Source organism: Colius striatus, chromosome 1 (assembly GCF_028858725.1).
Source record: "Colius striatus isolate bColStr4 chromosome 1, bColStr4.1.hap1, whole genome shotgun sequence".
NCBI lineage: Eukaryota > Metazoa > Chordata > Aves > Coliiformes > Coliidae > Colius > Colius striatus.
Window position 1 is genome coordinate 68,665,718 of NC_084759.1, and position 23,992 is coordinate 68,689,709.

Here is a 23,992-nt window from a genome sequence, read left to right on the forward strand (position 1 = left end):
AAATAGTAATTTTCTGTCAAAGAGCTTTTCTTTTATATATACGCACATATATACAGACATAAACACACATACAAACTTCCAGGTGTAGAAGCCCAGATGATGGAAGATTCTAATCCTCTAACCCTCACCAGAAACAAAATGTCTTCTCTTCCTTGGTAGATTATTTTTTAAATTACATTCATTAAATTATCTGTTGACTATGCAATAAAGCATTTAATATTCCTGAAGTCAAACTGTACAATGGGCTAACTACAGACTTCCCTCTCCTGCAAAGAGAATACAATAATTCACAGCTGAGTACCGACCACTTGAGCCAATGGTTACAGCCAGTTCAGCTGAGCTGGAGAAAGCAGAAAAGAAGGAGAGAAAAGACGCACTTCTCACTTTTAACAAGTTCTTTCTTGCACAAAAAGGGAGGCTCGAATAAGGAACTTTCCTACATGCCTGCTCACTACTATTGTTTGACACATATGTCATCTGAATATAACCCATTTCCACATACTGCTATTCTTACCACAAAGATTTGGTCTCTGACAGCCTCTCTGGAATTGCTGATGGCGTTTGGACTTGATTACCTATTTGCAGGTGCAACACTGAACAAGGTTTGTGGATTCAGCAGCACTGGGCTGACAAAGGTCCAACTTTCAAGACAGAAAGAACAGAACAGAAGAGGAAGCTCATGGTGTTTACCAAAGGACAGAAGCAGGAAGCTGACAACTCTGTATTTTTGTCCTGGAACTCAAAACAGCTGAAACAAACATTCCCACCTATACAGAACTTTGTGGAATCAAAAATTTTTAAAAAAAACACTCACAAAAGGGAGATCTGTGTAGTTGACTGATATATCTTCAAAATTTACAGTAATGGCTCTCAAACTTAAAATTTATTAAGAATAACATTTTTTAATACTTTGTATTATTTTCAGTACATAGTTTCCAGTATGCAAAATAATAATCTCATGCAAATTTCCCGAGGGCAGGCCAATAACCTTTTAAGTACATGCCATGTCATAAGTGCACCTGTACCTGCACATCACTACTGCCACATGTTTTCAGATGATACTTGGAAACATGCAAACACATTCTGCTGAACTTATTTATAAAACATGTTTTTCTAAAAGTATCATGAAGCAAAAATCAGAGAGGTTATTCATAAAGAGAAGTTGCTAACAGGGGGAAAAAAAATCCCACACGACTGACATATTCTTCCTAGAAAGAAAAGGAATGCTTTTTGCTATCAATAACATGTTCTTCCACTCTCTTGCCACTGCTGACTCCTGCTGAAAGAATCAAGTGCCTTTTCTGAGCAGCCCAGTCAGCATCAGCAGAGAGCCAGAGTTCTAGTGAAGAAAAGGACTCACAACGGATGGGTATAAAGCAAAAAACTTTTAAAAACAGACTGAATAAAAAAGGACTACATAGAGCAATTTCTCTCCCTTATCTCCAAATTGGTCCATTCATCAGAAAAATCTGAATATCAAGAATAAAATGTATTGCTTTTAATATAAAAGCACTGGGGTTTGTATAAATCTCATTACTGGTATGTACTTTTCCCTCTCCTCTTGATCTACATTTGTGATCACTCATGCAAAAACTATCAACTAAAGACTGAAATAGATTTTAATTTCATGAAACTCAATCTGAGCTGCAAGTTCAGAGGTGCAACTGACTGCCAATTTTTATGGCTCCATGATTCACCACTGCCTAACAGAATTAAAATCACAACTGACTGACATTGACCAAAACCAGTTTTAATTAGCTTTTTCTTCTCAAGTTCAAGCCTAGTAAGCAAGATGGTTGTATTTTATCGGTGCTGTAGGCCAGCACAATGGCATTTCACTGAACAAGAATTCATAAAAATAATTCTAAGAGTTAAACTGTCTGAAAAAGCTGTATTTAAACTTCTAAATGATCGTAGCATTTCAAGAAATAGATGGTTTAAAAGTAGCTATGCAGAAGAACTTTTCCAATGGTGGAAAAGGACAGATGAGATGTGTTATGTCTACACGTTATCCCTCCATAACAAAGAGTGAGGGGAAGGTGTTTTCACTTTTATCTTTTCTACTATCCACCTCAACTGGCAATAGACTAAATTTTTCCCCAAGTCAAGTCTGTTTTGCCCATGACTGGGCAAACAACTGGTAATTTATGTCCCTGGCTTTATCTTGACCCTTCAGTTCTTCTGGGTTTTTTTTTTTCCTCCCTCCCTCCTGTTGAGGAGGAACAGGAAGGGAGAAGCTAGGTGTGCAGCTGGCAGCTGGCTAAGGTCAACCCATCACAATACAGTACTGGAAACAAGTGGCGGTCTTGCTTTAACAACAATCAAAAAACCAAAACTAAATACACCATAGATACAGGAAAGCTTTTGAAAGCCTCATCACAGCTTGGATCACTGACAGTTTACAGTAAAATGAATGCTTTTCCACAGTAAATCATAAGAATTTCTGTATTTTTCAGTCACATTATCCTACAGCCTTTAACACTTCATACCTTTTTGGTCTTTCCAAGTCACATGTACGTACGTATATCCAGCATTTAAAAAAACAAATTAAAAAGTAAAAAAAACCCACTTCACATCATTACTCAGAATAGATGTCCTAATCATGGATGAACATGTGAGGACAGAGATGACTGACTTGCTTCACATTCGTGGGTTTTTTATTTTATACTGCTCTATTACATTTTGGATCAGAACCAACAGCTTAGTATCAACCTAGTTGATACTTCAATGATTCCTCCTGAAACAAAAACCAATCATACTATGACATCTTTCTATACACCTTCTCAGAATCATTGAAAGCACCTGCAGCACCACAACTAACAAAAGCCCCAAGTCTATGTAGCTATAAAGACACTGGAAGAATAGTTTCCTGTCCAAGACCAGCACAGGTACAACACTAGAAACAAAAGGGTTACGTATCTGGCACAAAAAGAGGAAACTGCATCACTTGTAAAGCAATGATTTTTTTTAATATATTGTCTTTATTATTATAGATGGACATTATCTTTTTGGTACACGACAGCAGTGTGTGTTGAATCATTATACCACAACCATCACAACTCCTGTCATTGTATGAGAAAGCATTTCCCACAGTTCATTTAGGGGATAACCTTTTCCTTTATTCCATCAAGTTTATGGCAGCTTTTAGTAATATACAGGAAACTAGTCAACCCTAAAGTAAAAAAAACAAAAAAAATTACACTACTTCCACTCATTTAATGAGTAGCTGTTGCCTTTCTGGCAAAATCAGCTGTATTTTTGTCCAGTATCAACAATAATATTCAAAAAGGCCAGCAGCAGCAGGAGGACACAAAAAGTCTTCTAACTCTGAAACAATTGGGAAAATAATTCCAGTCCTCCCTAGAGCATACAGCCACTCACAATCTACAAAGCTCATACTCTTGATAAAAATAACATATAATCCACTCTCATAAACTATTTACTATAGCTTTTCTCCTATAGAAATAACTTGCTCCAGTCAAAGACTTCCTCCTCCCCCTCATTTTTTTTTTTTAGGACCACAAATCAGAGGTACAAAAGGAATTGAGCATTACTGGTCTGAAACATGTCTATCTAACAAAACGGTTCAGGAAGTCACAGTAGCTGAAATGATAGTTCACCACTACCAAAGGCAGCATTTCTACTCTGCTCCTAGACAGATCCTCATTTATTTGGGTGTCACAGAAACCAGTGACAACTCATCTCACTGTTTGGTAAGCCCACTTCAGACACATCAGGAAACAGAAATCTTTTCCTTTTTTCATCAGTTTAATTTTCTGTTCAATAAGGAGTCAGAAGAGCACCACAATCCGACGGAGCAAAAAAGACAAGAGCAGAATCACTCCATTTTGGCACAGCCCACCACAAAACAAAATCCACCTCCACCGAAGTAATGTCTCTAAATAGATGCATTAATCTGCCATTCACACTGTTTAAACTGCTCTCAAGTACACTAGAGGACAAAAATACAAAATAAATTCTCAGTCAGACTGTGGACAGTTTTTTAGTTGACCTTCTAGATACTTCATGAAGATTATAAACAAAATTAGAAACAGAAGTATTGGCTTTTACCCCATTCCTCAGTCGGCCTTCTTTAAACAAAGGCTGTAAACTTCAGCTGTAAACACACCAAGCATACCAAACAAAAGGACACTGCCAAGCTTCTCCCATAACAACATGCCTAGTTCTGAAGTTCAATTTCAAAAGGTTTAAGCCTTCATTTAAGGTTTAGACATTACTCTTTTTTTATACACTTTTTAAGAAATCATTTTCAACTGTATTTGATTGAAAACATGAACACCTCCAAATTGTATAGACAGGTGATGATAAACCAAAGTTCTATGAAAGTGTAAAATCTGAATTCCATTTCCATCATTGCAATGAAAGAAAAAAAACATTTAAAACCCATACCTTTCCTTGGAGGTAGTTCACCACTTTGTGTTAATTCTGTTCCAGGATACACAATCTCCCCATCTTTTACCATTTCATTCCACAAGCCACATAGTCCATCTCGTGTGAAGGCGAGCTGTGACAAATAATACATTATATATAGTTACACATAACAATTCTCTCTCAAGCCAACTCAAGCTAACATTTAAAAAAAACATCAGATGTTTATGTGTCTTTCTGCTGGGACAAAATATATCAACTCACTAATATATTCACGGTGAGGGAGGAGGTGTGTGATAGGGATTTAAAAGATCTTCAGGATCTCTAATTCCTTAACTATCATATTTTGAGCCTAAAAACACAAACCAGTAACTTTTAGGCTCAAATATAGCAAGATAAAAAAAATTTCAAAAGCATGGACTGGGTCACCTCAGAATTACCCACACATTCAAGACAACATCATACAATAACTGGAGGAGGGGCATGGGGTGTGCAATCCTTTTTCCCTTCAGGAAAGGCTATCCAAACAAAGTCAAGCTGCATAAAGTCACAACATAGAGAAACATCAAGAGAGTCAACACAGTTCCCTTTCCAAAACAGCAGGTGAAGAGTTGGGCACTCAATCAGAACACATGACATCAAGGCACAGATTCATAAATGTATTTAACCAGTTCAAACTGGTCCTGTTGCACAAAGCATCTCTCAAAGCCCTCCCTCTTCCTTCCAGCTGCTACAATGCCTCTTCTCACACACAGGCAAACACACGTGCATGATCATCTGCTGAGCCAGATTATGGAACTGATCAAGACTGAAATCAGCTGGGCCTGGAGGAAGAGTGAGGGGCTGCCTCAGCCCAGGTCAGTTCCCAGTATGCTGTGTGTACAACAGGACAAATACCTATAATTCTATGATAGGAAAAAAAGGGCAGAGCTGTGCTATCTGAAAGCACTTGTGAAACTGCTGGCTTTAACACAAGCCTTCTAATGATTTATCAATTTGGAGCTCCATTGAAGAATCCTAATGACCAGAACAATTTGTCTTCTACTGATATTGTTCTCTGCATTATAAAATGCTGCAAAGAAAGTGTCAACATTCCAAGTGAATTCCATAATAACTAGGCTATAATTTGCAACCGTACAGCATAAGGGAGGAGGGAAGTACACGAAATTAAAACCAGAATACCTTTAGCATACCAAAGTGGTGCAGTGGAGACATTTAAAAAAAACCTGCTGAAGGCTTACTCAGAAGCATCTTTCTGTTATGTAACTACCATCCAAACCCAATGTGTTTTAACTAAGGACTAATACAAAAATGTTATTTACATAACCAATGGCAAATATTTACCATTATACAGGGAATACTTTCCTAAAGCTATTTTAATTATTAAAGATTATAGGTTTTAAGAGTCACAATCACCAGCAGGGAAGTCATTTGCTGATCTAGCTAATCTCAGTTAACACAAATAATTCAAGACAACTTGCATGTTTTGACACCGCTGCAACACATTGAATTACCATAGTAGTTTCTTGGCTTCATATTCCATACTTCAGAAATCCACTCCGACACATATTAATAATTTCAATCATTTTTCTTTCAGCATAAAACATGAGGAAATAGCAAGAGACAAAAACATGCAATGTGTTGGCTCATCTCAGCAGGATAAGAGGGAAAAGAATCACACAGCATGAGCCAGATATCATTCAACTTAGCTGTAATTTATCAGTCAAGCAGCACCAGAACTACACTGTGACCATGTTGTACTGAAAGGCATAGGCCCTGTTCTTCAAAGCTTGACAGCACGCAGAGCTTCTGCAAAAACACCACGTTTTGCTAAAAGCTTTGCATGTGGCTTAATTTTTTTAAAAATGTAGTAGTCTGAAGTAAAGGTCCATTTCAATAATGCAAAAAACTTCACATATTCACCATTGACCGAATTTCCTGCATTGTTCTCAGTCTGTAAATATTCTGAAAATAAACAGTGTTCACTTCTTGCATCTGATGTGGTCATATACTTCAGTGGGGTGCTTAAGGAATTTATTTTTCACCATTTCATTCTTGCAAAAATAGCTAAATACAACTGTTTCAACTGTTTTTGGCTCATATGTGACAGAAGACTTTTTTTTTTTAAATCTTTCACCTGTTCAATGCTAACCTATGCTAAAATACAGGCCTAAAAAATAGTCAGGCAACCCTCCAGATCAGTTGCATTAAGAAAACGTTAATATTTTTGTCTGATAAACTGTCTTCTCATACATTTTATTTTACGTTCTCAGATCACCTTGGTACAGAAAATGATTCTCACGGCCCTTAAGCTTACAGTCTAAAGGTCCTCAAACTTTGAATTCTTCATAATGCAGCATTGTTTTACTTCAGAAAACTTACTACTTCTGTAAGCATTGCTATTAATCAGAACAAAAGCAGTGTTTTCTGCGTTTTAGCCTCTAATCCTTTCACATGGCACGGAGTTCAGCCAAGTCTTCCAAGAAACTAAAAACTGAAAGAGTAAACAAAATTTCTTCTGCCTTGGGTTTGCTGCTCAAGTTCTTATCAAAGTCATTTTCTTGGCATGTTCCATAAAGATAGAACAACCACCAAGACTACAGGTCACAGAAAGTTCCTCCCTCCTTCTCAAAATACCTCACATGGAAGCTTGCACCATAAGCAGCCTTCAGATAAACAATTTTGCTTTTACTCAGGTTGTAGTTAATTAACATTTTGCCAGTGCAATATTTGTTGGGGGAGGGGTGAAAAGGAGACAAGTAGGCAAGTTTGAAAGTAAAAGAACACTGTACTTTTTGTAGCAATAATCTAGGCAACCAACTGAAAAGACAATTAGGAAACAGTATTTACAACCAATTTGTCTGTCGTAACTCAGGGTAACTCAATTCCAACGGCAAGAAGTTCATTATTAATCTACTTGATGTTCAGGAAACATATTAAACAGCAAACTGCCACTAAGACTAAAGTGGAAGAAAAGTCTGAGTTTAAGTGATAAATAATTCAAGCAATTTTAGTTTCATGACCCTAAAACTCTGTAACCATAACAGAATATTCACAACTCCTCAAGAGAAGTATTTCATCTAACCAACAGAAATGGGGAGGACTGCTAATATGCCAGAGGGTTGCATTGTCACCTAAAGTGACACTGACAGGCCAGAGAAATGGGCTGACAGGAGCCTCATGAAGTTCAACAAGGAGAAATGCAGCATCCTGCACCTGGGAAGGAACAATCCCAGGCACCAGCACATGCTGGGGGCTGCCCAGCTGGAAACCAGCTTTGCAGAAAAGTCTCTAGGGGTCCTAGTGGGCATGAAGTTGAACATGAGGCAGCAATGTGCCTTTCATGTAAAGAAGGTGAATGATATCCTGGGCTGCATCAGAAAGTGTTGACAGCGGACTGAGAGAGGTGATCCTTTCCCTTAGCACAGGTGAGGCCACAGCTGTAGTGCTGGGTCTAGGGTTGGGCTCCTTAGTATTTAACAGACATGGACACACTAGGGAGAGTCCACTGAACCATCACAAAGATGATTAAGGAAGTGGAGCATCTCTCCTATGAGGAAAGGTTGAGAGAATTGTGACTGTTCAGCCTGGAGAAGACTCAGGGTGAACTTAGCAACTACCTCTAGGTGGTCCTGCTTGAGCAGGGTTATTGGACCAGATAACCTCCAGGGGTGTCTTCCAACATCAACCATTTGTGATTCTGTGAAACTAGCAGCTGAAGATAACAGTAACTCTACCACATGTAAGAAAAGTCAAGTATCTGCTTTGACTATACAATTCTGCTTTTCTTAGCCAGCACAACCACATACTAGTTCCTTCTTTTGCTCTCACCAACACTTCTTGCATTCAGTCACTTGCCAGGAGTCTTTCAACACACCCAAGTGCTGAACTAGGAGAACTAGAAATTTATTGGACAAACCAACTTGGAACAAACTAGAACAAATTTAAAAAAAAAAAATCTCTCTCAGGTTTCTATTAAAAAAAAAAAAAAAAGACTTCTTAAAAAATACAGCTCTTCTTCCACTCAGTCTTTTTGAAAAAGTACACAAGGCAGTGCAAAAGAAGAAAAATGCATGAGTTGCAAGTACAAGAGTACTTACTCATGTTTTGTGAAGTCTAATACTCTCTCACTAGATTGCTCGATTTATGTGGACATCTTTTCCCCTAATAACTTGGTAACTTCATTTGTGAATGTTTAAAGGGATGAACTTAAAACTCAGTATGCTAACAAATAAGTTTTCACTGAACTTTTGCAACTAGCAACAATGCTAGAGATACACGCTCTATAAAAACCGCACAAAAACCTGTTTGCCCCACCATCTACATACTGCCTTCACAAAGCCAAGACAACACCAGCTCCATGCTGCATCACAACTATGCACAGCCTTGCAACCTTGGTCCGTGTTCTTAATCCTCTTACTCATCCCACCAAATCAACTGCCATTCCCCATGCCTAAAATCTCCCTTGTTCTTCCCATAGCATCTTCTGACCTCCTCTTAGACCACAGCCACATACCCTCATCTCCTATGCATCTCACCTTCACAAAACCAAAGCCATTTAGACTATGGGTCACATTCTCATCCCCAGACCATGACTTGATCTCTGCACTTAGAAGGCACGTCTCACCAAATCTGTACTTCTCACATAGACCTCTCAGCCCTAACCCTGCCCACTTAACTCAAGCCAAAAAAACAAGGGTCTAAGCAGACTTCAAAGTGAACTTCTCCTGTACTATAAACTGAGTAGTCTCCACTCTGATCCTTTGCTTATCTTATCTGTGCAGTTAAATTGTTAATTTATTCTGTCTTGTATAACACTTCATGAATTCAAAGGGCTATCTAGTTTGAGTGCTGGTATATGCTCTTGCCATCCTTCAATAGGACCCCCATCAACTCCAGAAAATAAGGCATTGGCACTAACACTTACTTACATTTCAAGAAAATTACATCTTGTAACTATAACCAGATAAGCTTCTGACAATTCTCTAACCATCACTAAAATTTTGCTTTTAATAAGTTACTTTAAGAATAATCAGAAGCCGCGATTTTCTTTTGAAGCGAACAGTTTAAGCCAGGCAAAGCTTAATCCTTGTGGTACAGCAGATCATGTACTTGATGTGGTTTCATAAACTTGCCAGCAAAAAGCATAGAAGCTTCCACAAAAGATAACTCAAGCTCAAGAAAAATGAAGCTAGGAAAATACAGTAACACAAAAGGACAAGGATTGATTCAGGTAGGATTCCTGATTATATAACTGCACTGTAAATTCAAGAAAGAGACATTATAATCACAAAAATGTCTATATGGATTTAAAATATAAGCTACTTAAATAATCTTCACTTCAAAATTGCCAGTGGCAGGGAGAGGAAGAGAATTTATTCTTCCATTCAGTTACTCATTCATTAGCCATTTGTTGTATTTTAAAAACTATATGGAAAAAAAACCTTTTCTTTATAAGTAGATTTAAGAAAAGCAAACTTTTGGAGTTCAGTAATGGTAAGAAAATCACAGAACAGTAAGTCCCTTCCTGAAGACTCTCTGTTGTTTTGGTTTTTTTTAATCCATTCAATTTGTGTTTCCTTTTCCATTGTTGTCTTCTTCAGTATTTTGCTCTAGCTTCCTTCCTTCCCTGCTGAAGCATGCCTTGAAACCACAGCTGTTTATCATAACTCTGCAAAGCACAGTGAAACATCATTAGTTCTAAACATACTGCTCTAAAGCTCTGATAGCAAAGGTAGAAAAGTTCAAAAGTCCCACATTACTTCAACAGACTTGAGGCTTGAACTAGAAACGTCCTCATAACAATCGCCTACTGGTTTTCCAATTGTTGCAAAAGTTACTAGCAGCTCACGGTCATATACAAAGAAAAATGATACAAACCTCTCAAAGAAATTATCTGACTTTCTGCATTTGTAGAACAGTTGTTCTCTTTGAGCCCCAATATTTGCATAAAAATTACATTTAATTTCTGTAACCTATCAGTCCATCTATGGTTCTTGTGTCTGCCTCCGGAAATCACTTGTTTTGGAGAGACAGCATTATCTCATTTTCCAACTAATTTTTTTAAATCTCTATTACAAACTTCACTTATACTAACACAGTAGTTCTCACTCGTATTCTGCTAGAAGAACTTCCACCTCAGCTCTTCAGTTTTGGTTTTCTAATAAAAAATTAGAAAAAACTTGACAGGAAATCACCAAAATAGGGAAAGCAACTGTCACTAACTTTTTATAGTAGTTGAGACATGATTTATTTACGTGTAGTGATCAAGATGCTAAAAGAATAGGATTTTCATGAAAACCAAAATGCCAAATGAACATAATTTAATTTAAAAGGGAAGGTACAAAGGCTTCAGACCAGTGCAACTCTTATAGATGGTTGGTTGACTTTAAAAAGCTCACTCTCATCTCTGTGGCCAAAGAGTACAGAAACAGCCTGCCAACCACAAACTCAGTGAAAACTGATGAAACGCATCATATTGCTCTCAGACAGTTCTTGCACCCTGACTGTTTCCTCAAGTTTTTTTTCCCCACTACGAGAAAATTAATCATTTTCACCTCTGAACCCTGCTATTCAGTACAATAGCTCTCTGCAGAATCCAGAATAAGTAGACTAATTAAACTTCGAATACATGCATCCCATTACCTGACTGCAATTCTAGTTCTTTGTTATTCAGCCATCACTAATTTAAGTTCCCTGCATGAGGTTCTGAATTAGTAGTTCAGTACATCTGTTTAATAGGCATTATTCTGAGCAAACTGGGCATCTAGGTTTAAGTCAACAGTTTTAATCTTTTAGTTTGCATTTGGTTTATACTTTTTTTTTAAAAAAAAAAGACCTCCTCCTCAGAAACAGCCATTAAAACAAATCCCCCGATACACACAGATTTTGCTATAAATGTGATTGTTTCTACTACTAATAGACAAAACTAGGTAGAAGTTTTTAAATGTATTAATTCCAAGGAAAAAAAATGAATTGGATATTTAAGTGATATGCTAACATTTCTAGCAACCACATTAAACATGACTGATGAAAAAGTGTCTTCTACTAAAATCCACCTTTTTTAACTTCATAGGATTATTTCATTAGTTACAGACATTATTAATTATACACATTATCAATATATCTAGTATAAGGAAACAACAGTCATACATACATAATATGGATTCACATTTATCCAAATTATGCTATTTCATCTGCTATAATAGTTTGTGTTTTTTCAGAATGTATAGAATGTCTTCATTTTGCTCCACTAGGAATTTTAGATTTTTAATAAAACAGATGCTTCTAATCAGTTCTGTAAGCAGTTCTAATCTGTTCTAATCAGCAGCTGTAAATCACACAATAATAAGTCACTAATTACAAAGTTAGTAGAAAGACATGAATAGTTATCAACAATACACAGGTCTTTGTAGATCACTCTGGCTTCCTCTAGTAACACTGATTAGTTTCAGATAAATAATACAAGCAAAAAATACATAGTCGAGATATAGTTGCAGCAACATTTCACACCAGTTAATCCTGCAGGCTACAGACTCACTGCTACTACAAAAGAGCTTGTGTCTTTGACATTCTCTTAAGAATAGTAATAACATGCTTCATGACGCTGGCTTTGTCTCTCACCAGTAACATCCCAAAACTGAATAAGAACATTTAAATTTTGCCTGGGTGCCTGCTGAAACAGTGACGCACACAGGTGATTAAATATAATCCATGCTAATATCCACATGTCATTCTTCTATTACATTAATACCACTACTTTATAGACTTCTTGGTGCAGTGAGTATTGCAATATCGTGTATTAGATTTGTTTATGCAACATTATCTCAAGCTTAAGCAAAATAGAATCTGCTGATTTTCGAAGAGATTTCACTGGCTTAATCCACAATAATTGCCACAGTCATCAAGTCTAAAGAGGAAACTGGCAATGGTGACCAAAGGAAAAAAAAAGGCAAGTCAGACTTTGGAGACTACTAATCCACCAAGTGTTATACTTTCAATTTTAGCTATACTCCCTAAATTTAATTTAAAATCAATTATAAACAAAAAAGTTTTAATTATCAATCAATCTCTGTATGCTTCACAAGGTAAGATTTCCCTGATATAACTCTATTTCTCCAAGGACTCTGATCTACCCACTCCTGGACTGCTGCACAGTGAAAAGTTAAAAATCTAGCTGCAAAGTGAAGACTTTCATGATCTAATACCAAACAATAATTTGTACGCAGCTTGATTAATTCACAAAAATTAGAGTGTCTTTCTTCAAAATTCTCCTAGGTACTGTGCCTATGTTATCAATTCCTGCCAACAGTTTCTTGAACATCAGCAAGGTCCTTCTATGGTTAGTGGGTAAAAACATACACAGTAGGAAATCAGCAAATTCAGTACACATCAATCTTAAAGGATTAAAAGACTGGAGTTATACTTAGGAAAAAATTTCACATGCAGCCAGGTCAACCAGTAGCTAAAACGGTCAATCATGGAATAGAAAAGTTCCCCAGAGCCCAAAACCCCTTTACTTAACAGAAGACATCAGCCATTTAATACATTAAAAAGGACCAATTCAAGGTTCACATGCACATGTGTTAAAATACTGGATAAATACACCCAGGCAGAACTCTGTGTTGAGGACCTGTGTAATACCAAAACCAGTTAACCTAGCGAGAAAACTATACTATACCCAGGAGGCTTGCCTAGTCTTCAGATTCCAAAGAAGTGATGTTTGCGTCCAGCAGATCACAACCAGTTACTGTTCTCTTACTTCATTAATCTCATTATTTTGACTAGAGCATGATTGGAAGAAAACAAAGGGAGTATCCTGGCAATTAGAGTTTAACTTGTTCCTACTCATAAAGAACCCCTATAAATAAGAGCTTATTCATAGAAATTTGTTATAAATTAAGGTTTTTATTATTAAAAAACACATTAATTACACAACAGTCTCACAAAAGACAAATATTTCATTGCATTTATACACACTCAGCTGAAAATAATCCTTAAAGTTTCGATGGCAACTGAAACTCGTTTGTCAAAAGGTTTACATAAACAGAAAAAAAAAGGGATGTAATAAAAAGGCACTACAAATGAGAGGAAGAATCTGACAAACCACATGAACAGTCACATTTTTCACCCCATACAATACAGAAGAAAAATAGGCAATGCAAAGTCAGCAGCCGTTAACAAAGATTGCTACTTTTTCAGCTACAATTTTCCTCTGCTCTACAATTGTTGAAGCAATGTATTTGTAAGCTAGAAGCCAGCCTCCACACAGCATAAAAATACTCTGATGTTCCTCAAATAGTTTACTACCACATTTATTTACCACATTAGCCAAAACGTGTAACCTTGGATCAAGAATTTTACTTTGGCAAGAATAAAAAAAAATAAAATCTAGCCAAATCAAAAGCAAGCCTTGTCATTTTATACCACCTACATAAAACATCTACTAAATAATGTAGCCTCTAAGGCTATAGCTGCCATTTCTGATTCCAATTCATCTTTTTTGATGTAAAATATCGAAGAAGTACTACTTTTGAATCACAAATGCATGGGGAAAAACTCTTGTCTAGCCACAGGAACAATCCAACTCAACCACTCAGACCATCAGCATGCAATTTTTGGTCAAGTCACTCAGGGTGCAATTTTTTTAAACTTATTAGTATTAGTATTGATCTGTAACAAAGGAGTAACACACGCCATCCCATCCCAACAAGAATTTCAGAGTTTCAAGCAGGAACTTGGAAAGGCTTTTCAAAGTAAGCTATCTATATCCAACATCTAGGGGAAGGAAGAAAATCAACAAGGCAATGACTTCTCTAGTACCTACTTCACCTGAAACAAAGGTAACTGACCTAAACCACTCCTCTATATTTTCCACTTGATTTTCTAACCTTAGTCGGGAAAACACTGTAATATCCTCATCCCAGTATCATGCAACTTTGAAAAATAAACAGATCATCTTCTATGACAAAAGAAAACTTTCATCAAACACCAGTACATTTCAACAAAGAAAGTTCCATTTCAATCACACACCTTTAACAAAAAGAATAACCCTCATCATAAAGCACAAAATTTAACAGAAGCCTACAACTGGTATAGAAGTAAACAGAGCAAAAGCTAATCTGAATTCTTCAAAATACAAATTTTATTTCTATCATTTTTCACTTCAGTCCTCTTGTGCATTAAAGTTGGCAGTTCATATGGAGTTTAGCATATGCTTACTTTAAGCAACAGCTTAAATGAAGAATTTCTAGGTCTAACAGTAATGCTACATACTCAGCTATGTGCTTTGACTCTCTGCAAAGATAACATAAGTGTATAGACCAGGTTGTTTCTAAGTAGAAGGGACCAGACTGACAATACAGATTTGCAGCTCAAAGTAAGCTAGCGTTTCTTCCACATCAGTTTTAAATCAGCATACTCAAAAAAATCCTATACATCTATCCCCAAAGCAATGCTGCAGTCTTCTGTTTGTCAGCTATTTAGCCAAAAAGCATCCTTGATCAGTACCTGAAAGGTCACAATGCAATACAACTACCTAACTCCTTACCTGTAAGTCTGTCTTCAACCATTTGGAGTCAAATCTAGCTTGAGCAGCCAGACAAAACGATTCAGAAGACATGTTTCTTTCTCCAGCCTTCTCTCCTGGCTGGCTGAGCAGCCCAATCTGCCACATAACAAGAAAAATAACAAATCGAGCACAAGAAATAAACCACACAAGCTTTTTTTTTTTTTTTTTTTTTTGTCCAGACTAGGGTGGCTTCCATCCGATCTTTAAAATAAGAACATCACAGCCCCTGAAATTGCACAGGGAGATGAACACACATTATGAACACTATCTAAACCCAAAAAAATCCCCCACCCCCCTCCCCTGTAATGACCGTGGAAGGAAGAGGCCTCCCTTCTGCTGCACTGAGCTACATCAGAGGCCTAACGCTGCCCCTCAGACCCATAAGTGGTGCATGAAATAAATAATTGATCGCAGATTACGCAAGCCGCAGGCCAACATAAAGCGATTATCAGGGTCACCCGCACCCCCTCCTCCCTGGCAGCGGCGGCCGAGGCCCTAGGGCTACACCTCGCCGCACGGCCCCCTCTCCGGAGCGCATCCCCGGCGCCCCCGTCTTCACGGCCCGCTGTCACCACCCGCTACGGTCACGAGCCTCAGTCCTAACCCACCTCAGCCAGCCCTGGGGAGAGAGTCGCGGGGCGGGTGTCGCCGAGACCTCGCTGGGCTGAGGGGCCCCGGGCAGGAAGGGAGGGGAGGAGAGGGGCGGGGGAAAGGCGCCGCCTGGGCAGGGGTCGCTGCACACGGTGCGGGCTGCGCGCCGCGTACCACCGCGCCGCGCCGCCCCTCGCGCGGGGCGAGGAAGTAAGGGGGGGGCTCCTCTCCCCGCGCCGATAGACCCGAAGCCGAGCGCGCCCGCCCACCGCGGCCCACCCCCAGTGCGGCCGTCTACCCCCTCCCACCCCTCCGCCTCCCCGCCAAGCCAGATGGAGACGTCGGGACACGCCAGGCTCCCTCGCACCCACCGGCCGTCCGGGACGACGGCGGCTCCTCGCACCTTGCCTCGCCTCGTCCTACCGCCGCCCGTTCGGCCCTGGCTAATCCTCGCCCCTCCTTCCCTCGCCCGCTCTCCACCCACCCCACCCCCCGCCCCTCCACCGGCAGAACCGCTCGCCGGTCCCTCCCTGCCTCGGTCCGGGAGGTAGGGGAAACTCGGCCAATTCGCGGCTCAGCCCCTCAGTACGCCAGCAAAGCTCTCGACCAATCAGACGAGGAACGGGAGGCGGGACATCCTGTCCCGGAGCGGGCCACAGGGGAGTGGAAGCTAGCGGAGAGCGGCCGGGGGCTGGGCTGCGCTAGGACGGGTCGCGGCGGGCGGCATGGCTGCGAGGTGGGCAGGGGCTACTGACAGCAGCCCCGCGAACGCAGCTGAAACGGAGCCTTTAAGAAGAAGAAACAAACCATCCTTTTAGGTAGGACGCAGGGAGTCCTGATTGATAGTAAACTAAACATGAGCCAGCAATGTGCTCTAGTAGCCAAGAAGGCCAATGGCATCCTGGGATGCATCAAGAAGAGTGTGGCCAGCAGGTCAAGGGAGGTTCTGCTCCCCCTCTACTGTGCCCTGGTGAGGCCTCGTCTGGAGTCCTGTGTCCAGTTCTGGGCTCCTCAGCTCAAGAGGGACAGGGAACTTCTTGGAGAGAGTCCAGCACAGGGCCACCAAGATGATCAGGGGACTGGAGCATCTTCCTTATGAGGAAAGGCTGTGGGAACTGGGGCTGTTTAGTCTAGAAAAGAGGAGACTAAGTGGGGATCTTATTAATATTTAAAAATATCTAAATGATGGGTATCAGGAGATTGGGGCATCCCTTTTTTCTGTTGTATCTAGCAACAGGAGAAGGAGTAATGGGATGAAGCTGGAACACAGAAAGTTCCATTTAAGAAAAAACTGTTTTACTGTTCAGGTGAGAGAGCCCTGGCACAGGCTGCCCAGGGAGGGTGTGGAGTCTCCTTCCTTGGAGGTCTTCGAGACCTGCCTGGACACGTTCCTATGCGACCTAATCTAGGTTGACCTGCTTCTGGAGAGGGGATGGACTAGATGATCTCTAAAGGTCCCTTCCAACCCCTACCATTCTATGAGAAAGAAAGAGGGTTTGTTTTTTTTAAAGTCACTTTAGGACCATATGTGAACTGTACTGTGAAGTGCATTTCGTAAAAAAGAGAAACTTCTTAAATGCACTCAGTGCTGGTGAGGTCGCACTTGAGTGCTGTGTTGAGTTCTAGGCTTCTCACTACAAGAAGGACATTGAGGTGCTGGAGCGTTGCCCAGAAGTGGGCAACAAAGCTGTTGAAGAGTCTGGATAACAGGTCTGATGAGGAGTGGCTGAGGGAGCTGGGAGTGTTTAGCCTAGAGATGAAGAGGGTGGGGGGAGACGTAAGCACTCTCTACAACTACCTAAAATGGGATTGTAGGGAGATGGAGGTCAGTCTCTTCTCCCCAGTTAGGAGTGATAGGACAAGAGAAAATGGCCTCAAGTTGTGCCAGAGGAGGTTTAGATTGCACATGAGAAAGAGCTTTTTCATTAAGAGGGATGTTAGATACTGGCACAGGCTGCCCAGGGAGGTGATGAAGTCACCATCCCTGGAGATATTTAAAAGACATATAGATGAGGTGCCGAGGGACATGATTTAGTGGTGGGCTTGATCATAAAGATCTTTTCCAACTGAAGTGGTTCTTTGATTATGTTAAATATTTTAGAGCACAAAGGTCAGAAATCAGTAGTTCAGAAGCAAACAAAATGGCAGAATCTGTCTGATAGGGTCAAGGCTAGAAATGAGGAAATAATGCCACTGGACACACGGGAAGAGAGATGCTGGGGTAAAAAGAAGGAACTTGCTAATGGTGGGTGATGACAGCAATCTGGAGCTACTTGATTTGCAACTTGATGGCCCAAGTGAGAGTGCACTGTGGCAAATACTCACCCTAAGTTTGTTGAGAATTATGAAATATACCAGTAGTTTGAAATTCAAATGAACCAAAAGTTCATCAACCAACACCTTTTCTGGGCTCTGATGAGCGTCGGCATCGGGCGCCTTAACCCGGCGTTCGGTTCATCCCGCAGTGCCAGTTGCTCACAATGCTTAGATCCGAGTTCCCCGGGACTTAAGGAATTAGGAAGGTTGGAGCATGGCTTAGCAGACGGAACCGTGATTGACTTTGGCTGATACGAAGTCACAGACTGAATGTCAATGAAATTCAAACAGAATTGATATCATTTGCTGGCATTTAGGCAAAAATACACACCACTTTGTTATTACGTAAGAAGCATTGTAATAAAATACAGTGAATTTGATTCTCCTGGGTTTATTTTCAAAGTAGCAAATGCAGCTATGACCTAACCACTTAGCCTCGCACCACAGACCTCTCTTGGATCAAGATGCAGTGGTCACTGCAAGTAAAACACTGTACAAAATTTCTGAAGTGCCTGAAAAACTAAAGTTATGGATGCTCCTTCATGGGAAGTACTCAAGGCCAGGTTGGATGGGGCTTCAAGCAACCCGATCTAGTGAAATATGTCCCAGCCCACGGTGAGGGTGTTGAACTAGATGATCTTTGAAGGTTTCTTCTAAACCACAGCATTTCATAATTCCATGAAAACAGTCATACTGTCATATTCCCAAGTAAGAACAAAAACTACTTTAGAATGCATGGAGCCCAAGCCAAAAGGAATTCTTAAGAAACTGCAGTGCCTGCTGATTGTGCCTACTCCTTGCTTAAATGATTTGCAAGTCAGATATAAATGAGATACTCTGCATGTACAACATTCACCACCATTTTTCATTTGGTTCTCCTAGAGGAGTATCTTTAGACAATTTGCATTTGTTTCAGAGAGTTTTCTTACTTTCATTACAGAACAAATGGCAATAGACTTTTGCTGGCACTTGGTGTGAATAATTTGAAGAGTGCACAACTAGCTAACTTGTTAGACTTGAATCACTGGCCCAATTAGTAGGTATGCACTCGCTCCAACAAAAATCCAAACATATTTGGGTGCAGTAACCATGGAAATTTGAAGCTAGATATTCTTCTGAAGAATTTATGGATTATTTTGTATTTCCAGATTTAGATTTCACTTCTGATGAATAATTTTGGTTTGCATTTGAAATGCAATGTAATAGCGTGGTGCAATTTCAAATGGCATTCTCATTTACAAAAATATGTACCCACCAAATTTTCCTGAGAGAAAAGTATGTCTGGTAGAGTAACATGAATAAGTACTCTTATAACATTATTAATAATAATTTTCTTTTTAGAAAAAAAGAAAAAAAACCCAGACAATTAAAGAACTCTCGACCTTGAAGTTAAGTTTGTCTTTATACACAATATTTGCAGTATTAAGTCCATCGATCACTGATCACTGTTATTCTGAAGTTATTTAAATAACAATGGCACATTGTTTCACTTCAGTCTGACCAAGGTAACAAATGTCTAACAGACTTCAGAAGGCAAGTCCACACCAAACAGTTGAAGTGTTACCACTCCAAGCCTTGAGCTTCATTCTTCTGATGCATTTTTCCATCTTAAAGCAAGGTTATATGATCTTGCAATCAGTTCTGTAGACACCATCCTTTGTGTCCCAGCTTGTTTAAGAAATCTACTTTACACCCACGAAAATCAGTAAGTGGATCTAATGGCCCTGCCTTGGAGACAGTGACATCCTCAGAAGCTGCAGGGCAGAGTGCTAGTGAGGTGAAAGTTCAGCTCTTTGCTTTCACTGCAAGTCTGTGCAAACACTCAGACATCTCTCTTGCTTCTTCCAGAGAAATGTCTGGACATGGAAAAATCAGGCTTCTATGGACAGACACAGTTATTTTCATGGATCCATTTCTAGGCGTATGGTCAAATCATTATTATAGATTAAAGCAAAAAGTAAATACATCAAAAACAGAGGCACACTCAAACCATGAGGTCACATTTTCTGATCCACCTCTTGGAACACCTAAAAACAATACAGAGCGCTCCAAAAAAAGTCTGGCCTCTGGGCAGGTGATCTCTCTTTTCATATAAATCTGTTGAAGAGGCCATACTAGCTTTTCCAAGAGACGAGACACTGTAGTGGTGCAAGATGTAGAGGAAAAGGAGGATGATGGTGCACATGGGATCTGTGTAAACCATGTAAGGCTGAAGAACATAAGGTTGATAGCATCAACAGTGCCTTCCTCTCACGTCCCTGCAGTGCCAATTTGTAGAACTGTCAGGCTAAGGAAGTGGAAAAGAACAGACACTAGATGAATAAAATAAAACTAACACAGTAATGTAAAGCAGAACAGGCAGAAGGAAGAGAAATATCTGGGCAGCACCATATTTCTTTGTATTTCACTTACGACAATGGTATTGACAAGATCTATCTCAAAACTGGAGGCAACTGCATTGTCAGTAACTAAATCCAAAACCTGAAGAGCCAACAAACAGGTGGTGAGAACTGTTTTTAATGATAAAGGACCAAAAATGTACAAGTATATGTTTACACAAAAATAGTATCTAGTCATATATGCAGGCCTCCTAGGTGTAATATGAAATCTTGACTAATTAATAATTCTTTTAAATGTTTAAGCTCTAAGGAATCCATTCTGGTTATTTCAGCAATGAAATGTGGGTCATTTTTTTCTCTCATTAGTGAATATCAGTAACCGTTATGCATGCAAATAGGACACAAAGCCATCTCTGTAAAAGCAGTGCCTATCTGTTCACTACAAGACAATGCCTTTTTTGTTTGTAATTTTTTTCAAGAGCCATTTGTGTTGAGCTCTCCCACTGAGTTTGGAAGCCTTTGTGTATTATTATACACAAAATGCAAATTCCACTGCACTCTGGGCTTAAAGCAAGTCTTGAAGAATTTCCTGATATACTGCTCAGTGATGAAGTCTTTCACAAAGAAAGTAAGAAACTTCTATAATTAGCCTTTATTATTTTAATATTCTCTGAAGTATTGGCCAAAATTTCAGTTTTGTGCAATTAAAAGCTCACTATGAGGCCCATTATTTCTTTATTGTCTTATGTGCCATCAGTTCAAATTGGTCAATATGTATTATTATGACATACCAGTGCTTTCTACTGGGGGAAAACAGGACAGTAAGGACGTAAGAGGATTCTCCTCCTTTCTACATGAACTAGTATTTTCAAAGAGTCACAATGGTACTTTCTACTAGATATTTTTATTAACAAATAATTATTATTTAAATGAGGAGAAGAACACCCAAACAAAGAAAGCAGCTTCCAAGTTCAATAACCAAAGCCTCTTGCAATCAGTATCCTAATCCTCTTTCCTCATGCCTCCTCAGGACAATGAAACAAAATCTGTCTCTATGCATGGGTTTCTGCTCCTTTCTTGATTTCAGTGGTAACAGCCCTGCTACTTCTCATCTTTTTCTCTAATATATCTCTGTTCCAACCTATACTCCTGACGTTTATCCACACTTCCAAGCTGATTTCATTCCTACCTTTACTGGGCAGTGTTACATACATGATTTAGCACAGAAAGTGTATTGTTCCTCTATTAAATAGAATTATATTAACTGCTCCCTGACTTTTTTTTTTTTACCCTGGTTTTCAATGATAAATATTACTTACAACCAAAATTTCAACAATTTCTTCTCTTGTGACAAGTTTTCTTTGGGAAAACAGTCTTGTGTGAATCACAGTATATAGTAGAGCTGACACAACTCAATTGCAGAGGTGGTGTTAGAAAAGCAATTCAGAGTACAGGGAACTGAAAAAAAAACCCAAAAGGATGGAGCAACCGAAATCTGTCACAATGAAGCCACAGTTTCCACAGATAGCTGATTAGAATCCATTGTTAATTACATTTGTGCATAGTTAATTATTTTTAAAATTAGAGTTAATCCAGTCCTTGCTAAAGCATGCAATAATTTTCATTAACTTCATTAAGCTTGGATAGTCATCCTCATATATCCTTCATTTTACTCATTCAGTGCCAACGACACTAGTTTTTAGTCTCCCAGAAAAATGCAATCCCCAAAGCTTGCTTTCCAGGCTATGTCTTCCATTCTGTCCAAGAAGTCTCTTGCTTTACAACCCAAACCAGCCTGATGTGATTTCAGTCTGCATCTCTGAACTCAGCAACAATCGTGAATTCACTATGACTGTTCCTATTATTTCTTTAGATCATCAATTCAAAATTATCTCTTCATAAAATATTTGAGATGGATGTTGCTCTCCGATTTGCAAAGCAGCTGTGGAGATGCCAGCTTGAGTGTGTTCACTAGACAGATCTTCAGGAGACTTTGGAAATAAACACTACATAAATATTCAGGTATGCACTACAAACCTGTTGAAATTAAAAGCTTTTCATATACAGTAAGGGAGATGTCAGAAATTCAGATGGAAAAATATCTATATTCCATAGACTTAAAAGTGGCAACCTGCAGAAGCTCTCTATCATTTTCAAATTAAATACAATTATTAGCTTAAAGCCAAGCAGAAAATCTTTGCATTTAAAAGGCCCTTTCAATTAGATAAATACTCTGTGTAAGATTTGCTGGTAACAGCACCTAAAGATATATTACGGTACTAAGCTACGCTCATAAAACTGCTCACCTACAAATAATAGATTTGTGAAATGATCAAGGTAGAATTTTAAAATACACTCAAACATCAAGGCAATGCTAAGGGTTGTAAAAATCAGCATGCTATTATGCTGGAAATTGAAATATATCCTCACTGTTATAGTAACCTATATATTGAGGGCAGAATGATGCTATATTATCATACTAATCTGCAAATAAATTATTATTATTTAAAGATCTTAACAGGAGGCTAGCTGCCTAGTTAACATTTACAAATTAACCCATCAGTGGGCACTGCAACATGCTTCACAATCACTTAACATGATGGAGGGATGTTTAGCAGGCACTTTGGGCAGTAAAAACATTTCGGAGTTTGAGTTTAAGTACAGAAACAGGAATGTTGCGGGGTTTTCCCCACATTATTATGCAAAGCATAGCTCATTGCAGAAGAACTTAGAAACAAAATGAAAATTATTTGGCAAAATGAGAAAAGCATAACATCCATTACATCTCTGAAATAAAAGTCTTATGCCCTTTAGTTAGGGTAGGTGGATGCAGTACGAGGAAACTTTACTAGGCAGAGATGGGAACAGTATCCTTTAGCCAACAATCAGAGTATGAGAAAAATCTAATATAGAAGAAGGAAGCATAATGCTAATTTTAATTCTTTCCATTTAGAAGCTAACAAGTATTGAGTTTCTCCTAATGCCTGGAAGGTGGCCAAAAATGCTTTAGCTTTTATACATTGCTTAATATATAGGGAAACACTTTATGAATGCTGATAGGAATCTTTACTCATTTAAGCAAGAAAGGAAGCAGTGTTTCTAGAAAGGATTTGTTAACCTAGAGCCATATGGTATCCTTTCAAACAAAAATGCTTTGTAAGGGAAAAAAAACTTACTTGAAAAAAAGTTAGAACAAGTTGGGCTTGTGCCATGTTTTGTTCTTGCTTCAGAGTATTGGAAGAGGCATTAGCAGCAGAATTGAAAGGTCAAGGACAGGTTGGTCAAAGCATGACGAGCCAAGGGATAATAGCCGAGGCAGGGGAAGGAGGAAGTAGAATCAAGACAAATTATTAGGTCTGTCCTTCATATGTAAAATGAGCCCCAGCTGAAATCACCATCAATCTGCTTGGCTTATGAATCAGGCAACTGTCCACAGCTCCCTTTCAACAGATGTTTACAAACAGCTATGGAATATTTCTGCTGTGTTTCTCAAACATGCCCATTTATAAAGGGAGGTTTTCCATCTCTTCTGCTTCAACCCCCACATCACTTACTTCAATTTCAGAAACTATTTTATGCTTGAGAATCACGTAATATAAGGAGGGCCTGGTTCGGAATGTGAAGGTTGGAGGCAACCTTGGCTGCAGTGATCATGACATGAGACAGTTCAAGATCCTGTGTGGAAGATGCAGGATACAAAGCAGGACCGTGACCCTGGATTTCAGGTGAGCCAACTTTGGCCTCTTCAAAGACCTGCTTGGAGGCATCTCATGGGATAAGATCCTAG

The 23,992-nt window shown here is 39.2% G+C and overlaps 1 protein-coding gene and 1 long non-coding RNA gene across 8 annotated transcripts in view; one reads left to right on the forward strand and one right to left on the reverse strand.

The window, feature by feature from the left end:
• Positions 1–16,020, reverse strand: part of HERC2 (HECT and RLD domain containing E3 ubiquitin protein ligase 2) — a 109,126-nt gene extending 93,106 nt beyond the window's left edge. For 5 of the 7 annotated variants that reach the window (XM_061998154.1, XM_061998165.1, XM_061998131.1 and 2 more), the window contains exons 1-3: positions 15,922–16,015; positions 14,939–15,055; positions 4,411–4,525 (exon numbers count right to left, since the gene is read on the reverse strand). In XM_061998154.1, coding sequence (XP_061854138.1) covers positions 4,411–4,525; positions 14,939–15,010 — 187 coding nt within the window. In that variant the 5' untranslated portion in view covers positions 15,011–15,055; positions 15,922–16,015. Of the gene's footprint in view, positions 1–4,410; positions 4,526–14,938; positions 15,056–15,567; positions 15,652–15,921 lie in introns of those variants that run through there. The other 2 variants (XM_061998140.1, XM_061998147.1) reach the window with 2 other exon arrangements.
• A 234-nt stretch (positions 16,021–16,254) lies between these two features.
• Positions 16,255–23,844, forward strand: LOC133625465 (uncharacterized). The gene is made up of 3 exons (XR_009818735.1): positions 16,255–16,368; positions 22,079–22,227; positions 23,771–23,844. It is a non-coding gene; the product is annotated as an uncharacterized LOC133625465 (long non-coding RNA).
• Positions 23,845–23,992: the final 148 nt, after the last annotated feature.